Consider the following 17276-nt stretch of genomic DNA (forward strand, 5'->3'; position numbering starts at 1 on the left):
TGAGATCGTTATGCTGTGATTTCATATGTAATTTGGAATTGTAGAATTTGACTCACTGAAGTGACTATCCGAAATTCTTCTTTTGTACTTTGACCTTCTCAATTAACAATATAAAAGAAAATAGAAAGACTCGTCCTTCAGTAGAAAAACAGGCGAAAAAAAAGGCAAAAACATTATTTTCAATTTGCAGCTATTTTCAAGTATTTTGTACAATTTTGTTCATAATTCATTGTCTGCACCGATGGTTTCATTGATTCAAATCTCTCCAAACCCATATTCCCTCCCTACTATCTCCAACTTTCCAAACTTTGACCCCATTTCTTTATATCCTTATTCATATCCTTAAGCCACCCCGATTGCAAAATATCACAATTCCTTCGTTTAGCGCTACCACCTCTTCAGATCTTGCCAAAAGTCGAAGAACATTTGACCCCGTTCGATCACGTGCAATGCCGGTTTCTTTCCCTTTTGCTCTGACTGCATTACCATTTTACAACCATCTTCGTTCATATCTACACCAGTTGAACCAAAGATAACTAAAGGCTAACACCACGGAATGCTACTTACAGGACTAGGAATTCGGTCCATTGTCATACTGCGAGGTACCGGCTTACTTGTATCCAAAGGCATTAGTATTCCATGCTCAGCTGGTGTAAGGTCTTCTGTTCTCACTTCGGTGAGGCAGTTGCATTGCTCAAAGGAACGAACTGAGGTCAAACCACAATTCCAACACAACATTTCACAGAAATTTGTACATTTCAGCCGACAATTCTCTTTTACAAGAAGTTCAAGAAAAGACAATGAAACCAAACCAAACTTGGACACTGAGGAATTGCTTCAGAAACTAGAATCCAGCGAATCTTTATTACCAAAAGATGCAACTAAACTGGAAGAAGTAGCGTTATTGGATACGCTCAAATCTTCAAATTCGCTCAAGGCACATTTGGAAGTGGCTCGTATGAAAAAACGGGAAATACGAAAGGAAGAGAAGGTACAACAATCGATAAACAAGAAGACATTCCGTCAAAACCTTAAGACTATTCTGAGAATCATCAGGCTAGGAAAGCCCGACTTGAAATTGTTCTTCTATGCCATTGCATTTATTTTGTTTGCAGTTTTATATCCTACAACTGCTGTTAAATTGGTAGGCTCTTCTATCGATGCCTACAACTCTCATATTATAGACGCGGATGGAGACTTATTAATTTGGGGTTACAAGTACTCGACAGTTTTCGGAGTTATGGTGCCCTTCATGATGGTCAGTGCCGTTTGCTTTTGGGCAAGAATCTGGGTCTTGAAGGTTTTGGGTGAGCGTTTAGTTGCAAGATTAAGATTAAGAGTTATGAAGCACTTGCTTAGGCATGACGCTGCTTTTTATGATAACGAGAAACACAAGGTAGGAGACTTGATTTCCAGATTGTCCAGTGATGCGTATGTGGTTTCGAAATCTATAACAAGCAACTTACCAGATGGATTGAAAAACTTCTTGTTTGGTATTATCAGCTCATATATGATGTACTCCATTAATCCATTGCTCTTCTGCGTTATGCTATTGATTTCACCACCAATAACTATTGGATCAGTTTGGTACGGTGAACGTATCAGAGAACTTTCGACTCGTTTGCAAAACGCAACTGCTGGATTGACAAAGATTAGTGAAGAAACACTCAATGCAGTCAAATTGGTTAAAGCGTTTACTGGAGAACAAAGAGAGTTATCCAAGTATTCAGACCAATTGAGACAGGTCGTGAAGGTAGCAAAGCAAGAAGCATTGGCTCAATCCAACTACCTGGTTTCTATTTATGGTTTATACCACTCAGGATATTTGTCTTGTATTGCTTTGGGTGTCTATTTGATCTTGAATGGACAGATGACTACTGGTGATGTTGTTGCTTTTACAATGTATCTGGAGTTATTTAACCTGTCGCTATATAGTTTAACAACTACCTACATGGAATTAATGAAAGGTGCTGGAGCTGGAGTCAAGCTATTTGATTTGATTGATCATGATAATGAAGTTCCACCTATCAAGGGTGAAAAAGTCCCTTCTTGGATCGGTAATGGAATAGAGTTCAAGGACGTAGTATTCAGCTACCCAACAAGACCAACAGACAAAATCTTCAAGGGTTGCAGCTTCAAGATTGAGCCATCAACTAGTACTTGTATAGTTGCTCCCTCTGGATGTGGGAAGTCGACAATTGCTTCATTGCTCTTAAGATCCTACAATGTCGAACTGGGAGAAATTTTAATCGGAGGGAAGAATATCAACGATCTCCAAGTTCGAGAATTAAGAAGAGAAGTCATTGGAATTGTCCAACAAGAGCCAGTACTTTTATCTGGTAGTATACTTGAGAACATTGTTTACGGTTTGACAACACAGGAGATTAATGAGATGACCATGGATGATGTGATAAGAATAGCAAAACAAGCAAATTGCCATGATTTTATTCTGTCCTTCCCAGACGGGTATGATACTTTGATTGGATCCCGCGGGGCTTCATTGTCTGGAGGACAGAAACAGAGAGTTGCGATTGCTAGAGCATTAATCAAGAAGCCATCTGTTTTATTGCTCGATGAAGCAACCTCTGCTCTTGATTCCAAGCTGGAAAGCTTAATCAATGAAACATTGAAGAATCTCACTTCTCAAGGAAAGATGACAATCATCTCAATTGCTCATAGACTCTCCACAATCTCCAAATCTGAGTATGTGGTTGTTCTTGGCAAGAACGGGAAAGTGGTCGAACAAGGTCGATTTGTCGAGTTGTTCAGTAATGTGAACTCGGAATTGTCCAAGTTGTTGGATGAATCTAGCACCTTGAAGGAAGATGAAAAGATGTCTGATGCTGAAATAGAAGAACAAGACCATCTTAACCATGAAACAGAATTGATAGAGTTAACCCAAAAGTTGGGTAAGTTGGAGGCTTTACGCACGATAATAGACGACTTACCCCATGAGGTTAAGAGGGAATTAATTGACCAGGTTTCGAAAGACTCAGAAGAGAAGATCAATGCCGAGAAGGATCAGTCTGAAAAGCTTAAGGCTAACTTGTCTGAGGCTACTCTTTCGGCCGAGGAGTTGAGGTAAACCCTATCTCATGCATATCCCATTTTAACCTTGTACATACCTTTTGTATAGATTTTTCATCTATCTACTATTTATTACATAGAAATACAGTCACAGTCACTTTAAAAAGTGCATTTCGTACACACTAACTACACGGCGTATTTACTTCGTAATGATATTTATTGAGATCTATTCTATAAGTAAGCTAATGCAAAGGACATGTCCATTAAAATTAGCAAATTTTTAGCCGAAATCATACAATTATAGAAGGGAAACGGATAATTGGCGTATTCACCTCACTATAAAGAGTAAGCTATTTTTCAACTCCATCAATCTTAAATAGGAACGTTAATTATGGCATTGACTGGAGGCTAATGCACGAAAGAATGTCTTCTTTACGACCTCTCACCAATGCCACCTGAGGCAATCAGATACTATACATCTATTTGCCTAATGGCTTTGGCTCACTTTGAACACCGTTCTCAACCTTGATAACCTTGGCTTCGGTGAAACCTCTTCTCTCAGCAGCGGCCTTGAATTCTGGCTTCAAAGACTCTCTGACAGTTCTGGCAGCAATGGATAAGGCCTTGTTTAAAGAAATACCGACTTGTTTGTAGGCAGACATTTTGTTGGTGTTGGTTAATAGCTGAAGAGATCACTGTTAAACTAAACCTTCAATTACATTTCAATATTTCAATAGTTCGGTTTTCGTGTGCGAGCGCACTTTTTATTGGATGGAGGAGAATGCTCTGAATTACTGTGATGTTCGCGGAAAAGGGTGTTCACTTGCGTAATTCTGGTCCTGTATTTGTTTATGATTGATTAAGTATGGTGAATAGAATGAATAGAGGGGGTTCATTTGGTAGGAGTGTCAGATATTGGGTAATGGAGAGAGAGGCATGATTAACAGTCTTAGCTGGATGATGGATAATGTATGTATAGATGAAATTAGTTATTTGTTTGTGTATTTAAAAATACTAGTGAAAGGCCATAATTTGTTAGAGCTAAAAGATAATTTTGCACCCATACAACTTTTTATTAGCAGCAGGATTTCTGGTCTACTTCACAATTATGAGTTAAATTAAGACTTAATTCTTCGTTACTTGTTTAATAACTACAATAATTTCCTAACGTTTCTACAAAAGTGATTAAAGAAAAAAAAAAGTCTATTTTTTAGTATGTCTAATAGTACATTCTATTTTCTTATTTCCCATTATCTTTTAGCGTTGATCCAATTGATGAAATCAAAGAACAACGATGCTTGGAGTTTGCTCTTCGGATTGAGTGCCCATTCCTTTAATGATGAAGTGTATATGTCAAGGACGGATTCCAAGTAAGACTCGTCTAAATTAATCAAGTTCTTGGAAATGGTGATGCAGGCCTGACTACAAGCTAATGTATGGGCCTGGTTGGAGGATTTAGTGGAGCTGACGGTTTTCTGCATTTCCCCAATGAGCTGTAACAAAGAGTCTTTATATTCCTTTTTCTCCTCCTCTGTAGTGTAGTATAATTCGAAATCTTCTAAGGTAACTTTAGTTTTACTAATTCTTGTCTTCAACAATTTGTGGGCCTTGACACCTAGGTTTTTATCCAAAGTGAAATTGATTAATGTAACTAGTGGTTTGATTGCAGTTAAATTGAGTTGAGAGTTTGGTTGGATCTTGTTGAAAATTTCAAGCAAATCCAATATCCTGTTTTTGAAAAATATCATATGTTCTCTAGCTTCCATCACTTCGACTTTTCTCTTGTTTCCATTTGGCATGGCAGAGATAGCTGACTGTCTTTCTTTGAAAATTTTAGAAAGTTGATCATCCATGGCCATCATTTGTTCATCGTCCATGGAGTCCGACTCATATTCGTCGTCTTCAGACGAATCCAAATCTTCAAATTTAACTTCACCAGATGGTGCAGCTGGAATACCCAAGGCCTTTGCAAGCTTGATATTAGTTTCTTTATCTAATTCAGTCAATAAATCTTCTTTTGATTCTTCCTCATCTTCAGAATCGCTACTTTCAGAAGGACTGTCTTCATCTTCCGTTCCATTGTCGGAGTCGCTGTTTTTTTCTTCTCCATCCTTGTTCTCATCCTCATCTTCATTATCTTCACTGTCCACTTCAAATTCCCCTTCTCCCTCAAACAAGTTATCTTGACCCTGCTTATTTTCTCTGGCGTAAAGAACGTCGTATAAGAGCGTCAAACTACTCTCGTTCAATCTTGACTTTCCAGTCACTTCATCCTTTCCACATAAGAAAAACTCCCAAACAGTGTTTGCAAACTTCTTTAGAAGAGTTGATTTTCTTGACACGAAGGATAAAATTATTTCTGTTAAGACGACAGAAGAATCGACTGGGTCACTATCGTCTTCCTTCCCAACGAACGTTTCCTCATAACAGACCTTTATTTCGTTAATTACCTGAACTGTTTCATCGTCTCCCATGTATAATTGTACTAATACCAAAGAAAACATAAGCTCAAAACAATAGAGCTGGTCCCTCTTCGATGCACTTTCAGTTAACTTACTGAGTTCAGAAATCGAATTTAAGGTCTTCAATGTTTCCTCCTTTAAAGCGGTTAACTCTTCATCGAAATCAGTCAAGCTCACGTATTTGGATGAGGTCTCCAATTTGGAAATATACTTAATAACATAAGACGACCAAGTTGACTTGTCGATTCTTCTCAAGTTAATAATGTCGGCCAAAATCGAATTTAAGCGATCTTGGCAAATATTACGGATGTTAAGAGATACCCTATTCGAAGACTTTGGAGCAAAGAAACCATACTTTATGAGCATTTTAATGATATCTTCCACAAATTTGACGCTACTCCCCGATTGCTCATTGAACATATTCTTGTTTGCTCTTATCAAAAGTAATAATTTGTCCAAACACCACTTCAAAATGCTATCATTGGATTTCTTGAAAGTCTCCGTTGTGTCGTCTGTCATTGAAGCATCTTCATTCTGCTCCTCTAATGCAGTTTTAAACTTGCTCTCCAAAATGTCCCTCAATTCTATCAAGACGATCTCCTGGTGTGTGTTTGTTTGTTCCTCTGTTTGCTTTCCAAAGACTGAAAGAAGGTTATCTACTGTACGTGATTTTGTGACCAAATCAAAATTCCAGCATCCTCCAACACCTTCGTCGGTAAGCTTAGCGACAGCTATAGGAGCTTTGAATGGATGAACTTTTGCCTCTTCTACTATTGATTCAAGAGCTTTAATGGAGATTTTGTTTAACATACGGTTTTGTTTGGCGCTCTGATTTATGAGGCATCTCAATAGATTAGGCGAGAATAGATACTGAATGGACTCTAGGTCCCCGCTTGTAAAAAACTTAATGAAGATTTCAAATCCCCAATATTTTCTTTCATGAGATGCCTTCTCTGAAAAGAGGGACTCGTCAATGACAACTTTCCAGAATTCTTTTAAGCTGATTTTGTTATCATCTTCTTCATTTTTAGATTTCTTGGATGGGGACTGACTGTGCTTCTTTCTTTTCTTGGATTGAGACTTGGACGTGTCATCAGTAGCTTCAGAGACACGGGCCAGTGATTCGTTGAAATTGGCCAAAATTAAGTCCCATACGAACGGTATTCTTGGTGACCAACTACCCTTCTGTTGTTTATTCTTTCCATTTTGCTTTTTGTTCTCTGCATTGTCGTCTTCGTCATCTTCTGGGTTTATAACTTCTACATCCTTGAGGGCCTTGGCCAAAGTTGGCAAGTTACCTTTAGCAAAGGGATCTCCATTTTTCCAGTTGGACTTTGGGTTTTGAATTTGCTCAGCTAAAGTGCTTCTTTCAGAAACAGGGATTGAAAGGTAGACCGCTATTCCTTCAGTCGAAAGGTTGAATCCTTGATCATTTGTGCATTGGAGGATTTCCAAGAATACTCTAGATTTCACCTTTGGGCTTATTTCGGAAGATTCGTTCTCAAGTAACTTAATAAATTGGCACACAGTGTAGATAGCAGTTTCTCTCAACCATGACTTCAAAGTGGACAATTCGATCAATGCACCGATGAACTTGAAAATAGTAGTTTCATCGGTCACTAATTTCAGATCGAGCAAAACCTGGGAATTAAGTAATACTTGGAAGCCAAAAAGTCTTCCAAAAAGTACAGATCTCTCTTCCTTTCCTTTCATTGCTGCTTTGAGTGTAGTTGTTTTAAGAACAAGCTCTAGATATGATTCGACGGTAATATCCTCGTACTCTGGTTCCGATCTGTAGATTAGTTCACGAATCACTTCAACCAACGCCATGGAGAAGCCGAACCTTGCACTTTGTTTCGTAGTAATTAAACCCTTTACAAGTCTGTTCAATGCATACTGCCAGTCTTCCTTGGAGTTAACTTCGGCAAGCTCTGACAAGAGACTGGTAGCAGCCTCAATTCGCTCTTGCGGCACCTCAGACGAGAGACGGTAGTAATGGTCTTTCAGAACAGCCATTTTGCTGTGGCACGAATTAGACTCTCAAATTTTCAGCTTATTGCTTACTGTACAACAAAATTAGATGCCCAATAATGTCCTCACTACTGAGGAAATGGCAACTCTGTCTAGAGTAAAACCCCCTTTCTTTAATAGTTGACCAACAATTCATCACATCGACGTTTTCGCAGCGACTGAGAATCTCATCTCGTCGGTCGTCGAATTTTTTGGCAGCGCTACCAAGCACTAACTATACAAACAACGGGTGACTCGTGTGTTAACTATGGGAGGTAAGAAATGGTTGCAACAAACAAAATGTTGAATTTATTTGCAGGACTATTTGAGTCTATATATCTAATTGAGTAACTTGAGGAAGTGAGTGGAAGGGTAATGGATGGTGGGAGATAACAAATAGATAATATAAATGAGATTTGAGATATGAGATATGAGATGACCAGGACCGAAGATTAGGGAGATAAATGTAGAAAATGAATAAATAAAAAAAAATACAACTAATAACCGATGAAAAAGCGAACCCATGTTGAAATGAAGATTAGTGTTAGAAGGAAAGAAAATCGGTACGCGAAGTTTATTGGCTGCAAATTCCTTATTTGAAATTTGACATAAGCAGCAGAAAGTCAATGGGGAATGAAAAATTTGAGTGTCATGGAGAGTGGGTGAATGCTGTTTGGCTATTATATTCGATGTCAAATAACCCCAGATAGTGCTCTTCCAGTGTACACTTGTTCCGTTCTCCAAATCTCCCTACTACTTTTCCAACAACCGCAGAAATACCTGTACAGTCAGTGGTTTAGTCTCTATCTAAGCGGAAGCTGGGTAAGTCTCCTTTGGGAATGGGAAAGATGGACCAACTTGTTGGATGGACAAAGCAGCAGCCCATTGACCAACATCAACAGCTTGAGCAACAGTCTTTCCTTCAACCAAGGAAGCAATGAAACCACCAGCAAAAGCATCACCAGCACCGTTAGTGTCAACGATCTGACTGGAGGTCAACTCCTTGACTTTGTAAGCATTAACTTCAAAGTCCTCAGAGACTGGGTCGTACTTGACAACAATGGTTGGCTCGGTACCTTGAGTAAAAACAACAGTTCTAGGTCTCTTGGTGTTAGCCTTTGGCAACTTGGCAACCTCCTTGGCAATGGAAAGGACATCCTTAGAGTCAACCTTCAAGTCGTGGGATTCAGCGTAAGCCTCAGCCTCAGACTCATTGGCAATAACGAAGTCAACGTATTTAAGAGCAGAGTCCAATGGGTCCTTGAAGAATTGGGCAATGAATGGAGCAGAGAAGTTCAAGGCAAAGACCTTGTTGTTCTCGGCAGCGTGCTTACCTAACTTCTCGATGGCCTCTGGGGAGACAGTCAAGTGGAAACCACCAATGTAAAAGTGAGTAGCGTTTTCAACAAGCTTCCAGTTTTCTGGCTTGTCCAAGTGGGAAGCCTTGAAGTGGTTGGCAGCAGCCAAGTCAGTGACCAAGGATCTGTGAGCACCGTTAATCAAGGCGGCACACTTACCGGTCTCAATGTCTTCCTGGACTTGGTATTCAGTTCTCAAGCCATACTTGTTGTTGGCCTCGATCAACTTGTCAGCGTAAACGTCCTTACCGACGGATCCGAAGTAAACAACAGACTTTGGTGGCAAGATGTATTGAGCAGCTCTGGCGGTGTTTTGAGCAGCACCTCCGGCCAACAAGACTCTACCGTCCTTCTTCAAAACTTCCTCGAAGATTGGCAAATGCTTTGGCTCGGCCAAGATGGCATCGTTTTCCTTCAAGTCGTACTTCTTCAAGTATTCGGTGTCAACATCGACTTGCAAATCTAACAATGGGTTACCTAAGGCGACTAATGGGTAGGACATGGTGTGTAAGGTTCTGAATGGGGTTCTAGTAGAGACTAATCTGGAGATTACTGAAAAGATACTTCTTCTCATGTTGATTGACTGTGAATTTTTCACAGGTACGACGAGATTTTTCACAGTTGGCTGAGATTTCGCGAGCACGTAATGAGAAGTGTTAGTGTGGAAGGTGTTAGGAGGGTACACGTTTGGGAGCGAGGGAGGATGGGAATTGCAATTGTGAGAGGAAGAAACAAGTACGATTGGCTAAATGACTGAGAAATAATCATGGAGAGGGGATTTTACTGGGGTATGACTCCATATACTGGGGGAAGTTACCACGTATAATGGTGAAAATATTATAGTCTTGGTACTTTATCTACCGTGTTAATAACTCCATCACTTCTTTTTAAATGTGGAGGCATGGGTTAAACTCGTCTATAGGGAATGCAGCAGCAAAAAGATTAGTGCTGTTTATGGAGTTGTAATGCGGTATGGGTGTACTCATTTGAACCTTTGACTTGTAAGGGGAGGGATTCTTGGCTCTAGTAGTTAACTCGTTTCTAATTTGTTGATTAGGGTATTGGCATTGGGTGGAAGAAAATGGTAAAGAATAAGTTTATATTTGTTGATTTCAACTCCTATGCCACAGTAGAATAACCGTCCTATTTAATTTGCGCTTGTGCCGTGACTTTCGTCGTAACTTCTGTTATTGTTAACCGTCGCTAATGCCGTCATGGGAGTAGTCTCACTAAATCCAGAGACCCTGGCTAAAACTATACGAATAAGACTATCACAATTCTACGTACTCCTATGTTGTATCGTGTAAACACTGCAAAGAGTTCTTGTCACCAGACGAACCGTTCACATCACAATCACCACTTTCCCAATCTTACGACCCACATTTCTTCGTGGTGCATATCTTGACGTCTCACATCTTTCTGGAACCATTGGCTGCTACATCCACTCACGGCAAATGTTGGGTTCTACCACCAAAAATACACTCTCCTGTACCGAGGATCTCTACCATCTAACACGTATAAAATACCCTACATAGGCCCCAAACTAAGCTAACATTGAACTGATTATATACATTATACACATTGTGTACATTATAAGTATTGCACCTGGAGCTCTCACAGTTAGTATATCTTGAGCCTGGAATCTGTCACTGTCTTTGTCGTCTTGGTTCAAAGGCTTCTTATTTTGATCGCTGAATTGTGAATTCTGTTCCAGTTAAAGCGGGTACTTTGCCACTCCAAGTGTATAATTATAAATTCACTCAATTATTGGGAAGTTCCCATTGCAATTGTCTATAGTTGGTGCTACTCCATTTGCTGACTGATTAGTTTCGAGGTTCAATCATTAAATCAAACCTATCCAATATGTCATTTATAACCTCCAAATTCCCCGTGTTCTATGAGGACCCATTCTTGCAATACCGTCCATTTCCTGAAAATCCAACCAACTACTTTACTGCCCATTGGCATGAAATCATAGGAGCCTTCGTGTTCTACTACGGGACTCAGATAATCTCGGCCCCGCTATCGGCTCACTACTTTGGTAAACCCTATACCAGCCTCCCTCCAAAGATCAAGGTAAACTTCGATATTCATGTGGTATCAATGATCCAATGCGTGATCTCCATTGCCATCTTGATTCCAATGTGGAATCACCCCAATTGGGCCAACCGTCTCGAAGATCCAATCACTTCGATTACAGGTGCCTCTGATTATGGCTCTTTGGTTAGCGCTGTGACAGCCGGATACTTCATTTGGGACTTGCTAGTCTGCTTCCAGCACTTTTCTGTATTTGGAGTGGGATTCTTGTTTCATGCTTTCGCTGCATTGTACGTGTTTTGCTGCTGCTTGATTCCATTTTGCCAACCTTGGATTCCAGCCTTTTTACTCTTCGAATTGAGTACTCCCTTCGTCAATTTCAATTGGTTTGCATCTCGTCTTCCAGCTGGTACATTCAGTGACAGGTCTATTGTGATCAACGGCCTTTGCCTCTTATTCACGTTTTTCTCCGTAAGAATTGTATGGGGACTCTATGCTGTTAAATTGGTGGCGACAGATATGTTTGCTGCTTGGGATGAGACGCCAATAGTGTTACCAATAACTGTTCTAAGTTTGAACGTTTTTTTAAATCTTTTGAACATTTACTGGTTCTACAAGATGGTCGCTATTGCCAAGAAGAAGATCTTTGGCAAGAAAAAGCCGATCAAGAGCGAATAAACGCCCTTGGAGAGGCTTGCATTCCAACAGACCTACACTCTACATTTTTGACCTCCTACAACGTTTCAATGAGAAGTACAATCTTACTAATACATAGTGTAATATTACTACCGCCATGTAGCGATATAGGATATTGATATTAAAACAGACCTTGCATGGTAGCGCTGGATCAATTAGGAGTAAAAATAGTTCACATCCAATAAATTTATTGAATTGGTAGCGACATAATACATATGTTGGAGAAGTGTGCAAATTTTTGCCGTCTATTGGGATTCAATTGTGATAACAAGCAAAGAACTAAAACAAATGTTTCCTTTGATTTCCCATGAACTTTCATGACTCCTTATATTTCACAGTAATTCCTAATACTTCCATTTCTATCGTGCTATTAGTCCATTTACCATCACTCCTCGTCAACTATTCTCTCTTTGTTTTATCTTACGTCACCTTTCACTGCCCCTCTCTCTATCACACTTTCTCAGGCAGAAGTTACTAACAACTTCTCTGCACACCAAATCATTACCCTATTCCGTCGTGCCCCCACCAATCGCACACGAATTTCAAAACCGTAGAATCTCTCTTTTGGTAGTGACAACAACTCTGTTACTAGCCAGTGCAACTGTGTTACTCTTGCCATCGGTATCGATATTTGTTCCCTACAGCACGTCGTTGTTCGTCACACTATACAAATAGAAAGTGCTATACACGGTTGTTTCCATCAGCACCGGTAATTAATTGATTCGGAATACATACCATTACACCCTGTTTGCATCGCCTACAGAGTCTCAGGAGATTGTCTTAGATTACGGACATCGTCACGCTCCTTCTAGTTATATCCAGCTAACACACTAGTCCCCACACACTAGCATTTGTTGGCCTCCATTCACATAAATTCGGGAATCTAGTCTTTTTCATTCTAGTCCCACACTCTCTGATATCGTACAAGTCGACTTCTTAGCATAACCACATCATCATGAATAACGAATACGACTACTTGTTCAAGTTGTTGTTGATCGGTGACTCAGGTGTCGGAAAATCCTGTTTGTTGTTGCGTTTTGCCGACGACACCTATACTCCAGACTACATCTCCACCATCGGTGTGGACTTCAAGATCAGAACCATCGAGTTGGACCACAAGACAATTAAGTTGCAGATTTGGGACACAGCTGGCCAGGAAAGATTCAGAACCATCACCTCCTCATACTACAGAGGAGCGCACGGTATCATCATTGTCTATGATGTCACTGACCAAGAGTCCTTTAACAATGTCAAGCAGTGGTTACAGGAAATTGACCGTTACGCCACCGGTGGAGTTATGAAATTGTTGGTGGGTAATAAGGCCGATTTGTCGGACAAGAAGATTGTAGATTACGATGCCGCCAAAGAGTTTGCTGATGCTTTAGATATTCCATTCTTGGAAACTTCTGCTCTTTCGTCCACTAATGTTGAACAAGCTTTCGTTACTATGGCCAGACAAATTAAGGCCCAGATGAGCAGCAACGTCAACGCTGGCGGTGCTAACAATGCTAACGCAGGAAAGAACAACGTCAACTTGAGAGGCCAGTCGTTAACCTCCAACCAGTCGAACTCCTGTTGTTAGAGGAGAAAATAGATATGGCGTAGAGTCTGAGGACTTTCTAGTAGTTATTGATACTATTACTTACTATTACTAATGTGGCTTCCTTCGTGAGTTCTTGCGGTAGTTATGGAGGGGTCTTTGCTAACATTTATATACTTGATTTTGTTTATCAATGTCGTATTTATTATTTTACTAACTAGGTTTTTGAATACTCGGTTTCTCTTGCGATCAATAATACACAACAAATTTAAACTTGTTCAAGGTGGATGTAAAGATTTAGATTTGAGAAGTCTAGTCTACTTATAGGTATGATCTCCAAGAGTTAAGCTTCAAGTGGAAATCGTCGATCTTCCTACTCCTAGAGTCTAAACACTCAAAGTCAATTGCTTCAATAATGTTTATTCCGAATATCGAACTGTCGTGTCCACTATACTAACGGAAAACGTAGATAAAGTATTGGACATAGAGAACTCCATCAGAGCCTCTAACAAATCTACCCTTACCGAACAAGTTCTCCTTGAGTACCCACTTGTACTTGTCTTCAACTTTAGAGTCGAATTGGAAAGATGGGTTACAGGTGACGTAGCTGTCGTCAATTTCGGACGTGTTAGATTTTCCAGAAATGACGCTTGTGCTTGCTTCAGTGAACTGAACAACTCCGCCATAGGTGATGTAGACACCGGCACCATTTGGGGTCTTACCGTACAACTTACAGTCTAAGGTTGCAGCACCAAGTGAAGGTCTTGCGTTTAAGTCATCGAAACCGGTGATACCAACAGCCTCCAATTCAAAGCCCAATTGGTTTTCGACTGTCTTGATTTCACCGTTGATGAGTCTTGCCAAACTCAAAGCTTTGTCCACTTGGCTGTTTTCAAAGATGTTGTCTGGGTCCTTTTCGAACTTCAAGTTGATGGTGAACACAGGGATCAATTTTGGTGTGGTTGGAACCAGAGGGTATATTTTAGGGTCAATTACAGCGGCCATGGTGTATACTTGTCAAATCTACTAACAAAAGATGAGAAATAGGCAATTAATGCAATTTACTGAATTATGAAAAATCCCCAATCTTGCTTCTACTTATACTACTGAGGGGGTTAAGGTCACCTTATGCAACCAACACAAAAACGAAGCTTAACTGCGATTACCTTCACGTTACTGTACATGGAACGGGTGAAGAGGAAGCCGTTACAATGGCGCAATGGGCACGTAGTCGGACTCGTATCAGAAACTCCGGAGGTTGCCTCAGTGTTGAGTAGTGGAACGGGCTGCGGAAAAGAGGAAGTAAGGATATGTATACTCATGGAGGATATATCACAACGGATAGGTGGTTGCGGATGAGTAATCATGGGGTAAATTGGTTGAACCCATGAGGACTGCCGATCTCAATGTGAAGAGAATTAATTAGTTGAGAGGCATTAATAGTGTGGTAAAATAATGTATAAATTTTGTATAAGCCTACTAAGGGATAATTATTAAAGATTGACTATTTTGAGGTTGTCAAATGGTATAATGGTTGGAGAGAAAAAATACAGATACTAGGCTTTAATAGATTGTCGTTGTTGTGTCCCATATGTTTTTAGGAAAAAATTGAGTACAATACAATATGAACAAATCGCTGTACATGAGATCAATTGAGGAATTGAGGCAAGGCTGTTGCAGCTCTTGCTGGAACAAGTGAATAGCGTTAATATAGCATAGACCTACATTATAAAGTAATCGACTTAAGGCATTTCGTGGACGTGGCCAGTTAAGCAAACTTGGCTGTATACTTCGAAATGCAACAATATTCTTACAGTGAGCGTTTGATTGGCACTTTTTTTGCAACTAGATTCTGTGTCTCTTTTGTTCCATATTAAATTACTCAAGAGAGATTGCATTCAAGACAGCGTGATTGCCAAAAATAGTCTTATAGAGTGAGAATGAGAATAATATAAGGGAACGCATCTTTTTAAGAAGACTTGAGCTGAAGTATCAAAAGGATTCATAGTTTGCACAGTTTTGGAACAATGTGTTCTATGTAACATAACTATTATGAATGAATATGGGTTATATCTATCAAAACACATGGTAAATCTATCACATATTTACAGACGAATTCAAGTAACATCGTACTTCATAGCATACAATACCATGCCATACAACATAATACTACAATAATATTCTAGTCCCAAGCTCAATTAACTTGTTTTCTCGCTCTCAGTCAGTATTCTTGACCCCTTATACTACTACTCTGTCGCATGTTTCCAAATTAGGCAGTCTACACCCCCAGTTTTCGCACTCTTGCCACCAAATAATCAACTCGGACAAACAAAAGTTCAGATCCATTTAAAGTGAGTAGTGATAGTACTGGTTACTCTTTCGTACAGTGAAAGTACCTTCTTAAACAATCCCACATCAATGTCAGAAAAACAAGACGTCCTCATGAAGGACGCTGAAGACGTCTCATCCCACAACGACAGCGTAGACGCCATCGTCAAAGAAATCGAGGCATCGTTCGTGTTGTTGTCCAAAGCAGCATCATCCTTCGACAACAGATACGTCTCCAAAGTGTTTCGTGATTTGGGCCCATTGAGAAGAAAATTGGTCACCAATAAGTCGGTTTTACCTCTTGTGATTAACCGCTTGTATCCTTCTGCCCATGGTAATAAGCTCTATTTACTCAAAGCGTTAGACGCCACAGAGACCGATGAAAGAATGGACGTGGACGAGAAAGAAGAAGCAGTTGCCTCCGCCAATGCTTCCACCCCAGAAGTTGAACTTTATCTCCACTTATTAGTCCAGGTTCTGCTTTTAGACCAAAATGAGTTAGAGAAGGTCAATGCATTGAACGACAATATCATCCAATTGATGAAGCTCTACAATAGAAGATCTCTTGATTTTATCCAGGCTAAAATTTGGTTCTTCATCAGCAGAACCAAGGAACTCCTCAACGACTTACTTTCAATCCGCTCTGAGCTCTTGTCGAGTTTGAGAACGGCTACTTTGAGACATGATACAGAAACAACAGCTTCTATAATAACCCTTTTGTTGAGGAACTATCTTTTGTCACATGACATCAGTCAAGCATCCAACCTTGTAGAGAAGACCGACTTTCCAGAAAATGCAGGTAACGCATTGGTGGCTAGATACTACTATTACTTGGCCAGAATCAATGCCATTCAATTGGATTACTCTTCCGCTCATGAATGCGTGATTGCAGCCATCAGAAAGGCCCCACAAACACATTTGGCCAATGGTTTCATTCAGAGTGCAACCAAGTTGAGCATAATCATCGAATTATTGATGGGAGATATTCCAGAATTGAAGGTGTTTAAAAAGCAATCGGGTTCGTTTGAAGCCTATTTCAATGTAACAAAAGCTGTCAAACTAGGAGACTTGAATTTGTTCGGCGAGGTCTTGAACAAATATGAAGATCTTTTCAAGAAGGATGATAACTTCACATTGGTGTCCCGTTTGCGTCAAAATGTCATAAAAACAGGTATTAGAATAATTTCTTTATCTTATTCCAAGATCTCATTGAAGGATATCTGCATAAAGCTCCACTTAGATTCTGAGGAGCTGACAGAGTACATAGTATCTAAGGCTATTAGAGATGGTGTCATAGAAGCCAGCATCAACCATCAGAAGGGTTACATGCAATCCAAGGAATTGTTGGATGTATACCTGACCAAATTGCCGCAGAACGAGTTTGATCAAAGAATCAAGTTCTGTTTGTCATTGCACAACGATAGTGTGAAGTCGATGAGATATCCAAGCGATAACGATAACAAGGATGACGCATCCAAGGACGACTCAAAGGAGGATGAGATTGACTTGTTGAAGGCTATTGAGGAGGGTGACTTGGACGATTTCATGGATTAAAGTAATAGATGAATAAACAAGAATTCACTGAATTGAAATGTATGTGAACTGTAAGCACATCTGTAGATGTAATTTAACGCAGAAGCGAAGTCCCTTCCTCCGGATACTCAAGGTCTTTTAAGAACCTACAGTACAAGCCATGGCTACTATTTGACCGTATCCAAAAACTACGGGCTCCAAGAAGTTCCAAATCTGTGTTTGGTAGCGCCGATATTTACTATATTCACTTTTTCAAAATCGCAAATTGTGAATTAATGATAATAC

At 39.9% G+C, this 17276-nt stretch overlaps 8 protein-coding genes across 8 annotated transcripts; 4 read left to right on the forward strand and 4 right to left on the reverse strand. All coding sequences in view use genetic code 12, as the record gives it.

The window, feature by feature from the left end:
- The first annotated feature begins 525 nt into the window (after nucleotides 1-525).
- Nucleotides 526-3209, forward strand: MDL2 (Mdl2p). Its single transcript, XM_064916543.1, has one exon. It carries the CDS (start codon nucleotides 557-559, stop codon nucleotides 3083-3085), a length of 2529 nt encoding a protein of 842 aa, XP_064775844.1. The 5' UTR covers nucleotides 526-556; the 3' UTR covers nucleotides 3086-3209.
- On the reverse strand, nucleotides 3210-3726 carry RJT20DRAFT_125637 (uncharacterized protein). The gene has a single exon (XM_064916544.1). It carries the CDS (start codon nucleotides 3687-3689, stop codon nucleotides 3507-3509), a length of 183 nt encoding a protein of 60 aa, XP_064775845.1. The 5' UTR covers nucleotides 3690-3726; the 3' UTR covers nucleotides 3210-3506.
- Nucleotides 3727-4208: 482 nt separating this feature from the next.
- On the reverse strand, nucleotides 4209-7766 carry POL5 (DNA-directed DNA polymerase). The gene has a single exon (XM_064919433.1). The coding sequence runs from the start codon at nucleotides 7503-7505 to the stop codon at nucleotides 4278-4280; it is 3228 nt and encodes a 1075-aa protein (XP_064775846.1). The 5' UTR covers nucleotides 7506-7766; the 3' UTR covers nucleotides 4209-4277.
- A 540-nt stretch (nucleotides 7767-8306) lies between these two features.
- Nucleotides 8307-9359, reverse strand: ADO1 (adenosine kinase; the record flags this gene model as incomplete). The annotated part of the gene is made up of 1 exon (XM_064918207.1): nucleotides 8307-9359. The coding sequence occupies one exon, from the start codon at nucleotides 9357-9359 to the stop codon at nucleotides 8307-8309; it is 1053 nt and encodes a 350-aa protein (XP_064775847.1).
- A 1361-nt stretch (nucleotides 9360-10720) lies between these two features.
- On the forward strand, nucleotides 10721-11572 carry RJT20DRAFT_93297 (uncharacterized protein; the record flags this gene model as incomplete). The annotated part of the gene is made up of 1 exon (XM_064921466.1): nucleotides 10721-11572. One exon carries the CDS (start codon nucleotides 10721-10723, stop codon nucleotides 11570-11572), a length of 852 nt encoding a protein of 283 aa, XP_064775848.1.
- A 735-nt stretch (nucleotides 11573-12307) lies between these two features.
- Nucleotides 12308-13378, forward strand: YPT1 (Rab family GTPase). The gene has a single exon (XM_064919434.1). It carries the CDS (start codon nucleotides 12546-12548, stop codon nucleotides 13170-13172), a length of 627 nt encoding a protein of 208 aa, XP_064775849.1. The 5' UTR covers nucleotides 12308-12545; the 3' UTR covers nucleotides 13173-13378.
- RJT20DRAFT_125641 (uncharacterized protein) lies at nucleotides 13312-14184 on the reverse strand. Its single transcript, XM_064916545.1, has one exon. The coding sequence runs from the start codon at nucleotides 14133-14135 to the stop codon at nucleotides 13584-13586; it is 552 nt and encodes a 183-aa protein (XP_064775850.1). The 5' UTR covers nucleotides 14136-14184; the 3' UTR covers nucleotides 13312-13583.
- Nucleotides 14185-15434: 1250 nt separating this feature from the next.
- On the forward strand, nucleotides 15435-17252 carry RPN3 (proteasome regulatory particle lid subunit). The gene has a single exon (XM_064916546.1). The coding sequence runs from the start codon at nucleotides 15549-15551 to the stop codon at nucleotides 17010-17012; it is 1464 nt and encodes a 487-aa protein (XP_064775851.1). The 5' UTR covers nucleotides 15435-15548; the 3' UTR covers nucleotides 17013-17252.
- The last annotated feature ends 24 nt before the right edge of the window (nucleotides 17253-17276 follow it).

The sequence above is a fragment of the Scheffersomyces xylosifermentans genome, assembly GCF_036884685.1.
Source record: "Scheffersomyces xylosifermentans strain CBS 12540 chromosome Unknown RJT20scaffold_2, whole genome shotgun sequence".
Classification (NCBI taxonomy): domain Eukaryota; kingdom Fungi; phylum Ascomycota; class Pichiomycetes; order Serinales; family Debaryomycetaceae; genus Scheffersomyces; species Scheffersomyces xylosifermentans.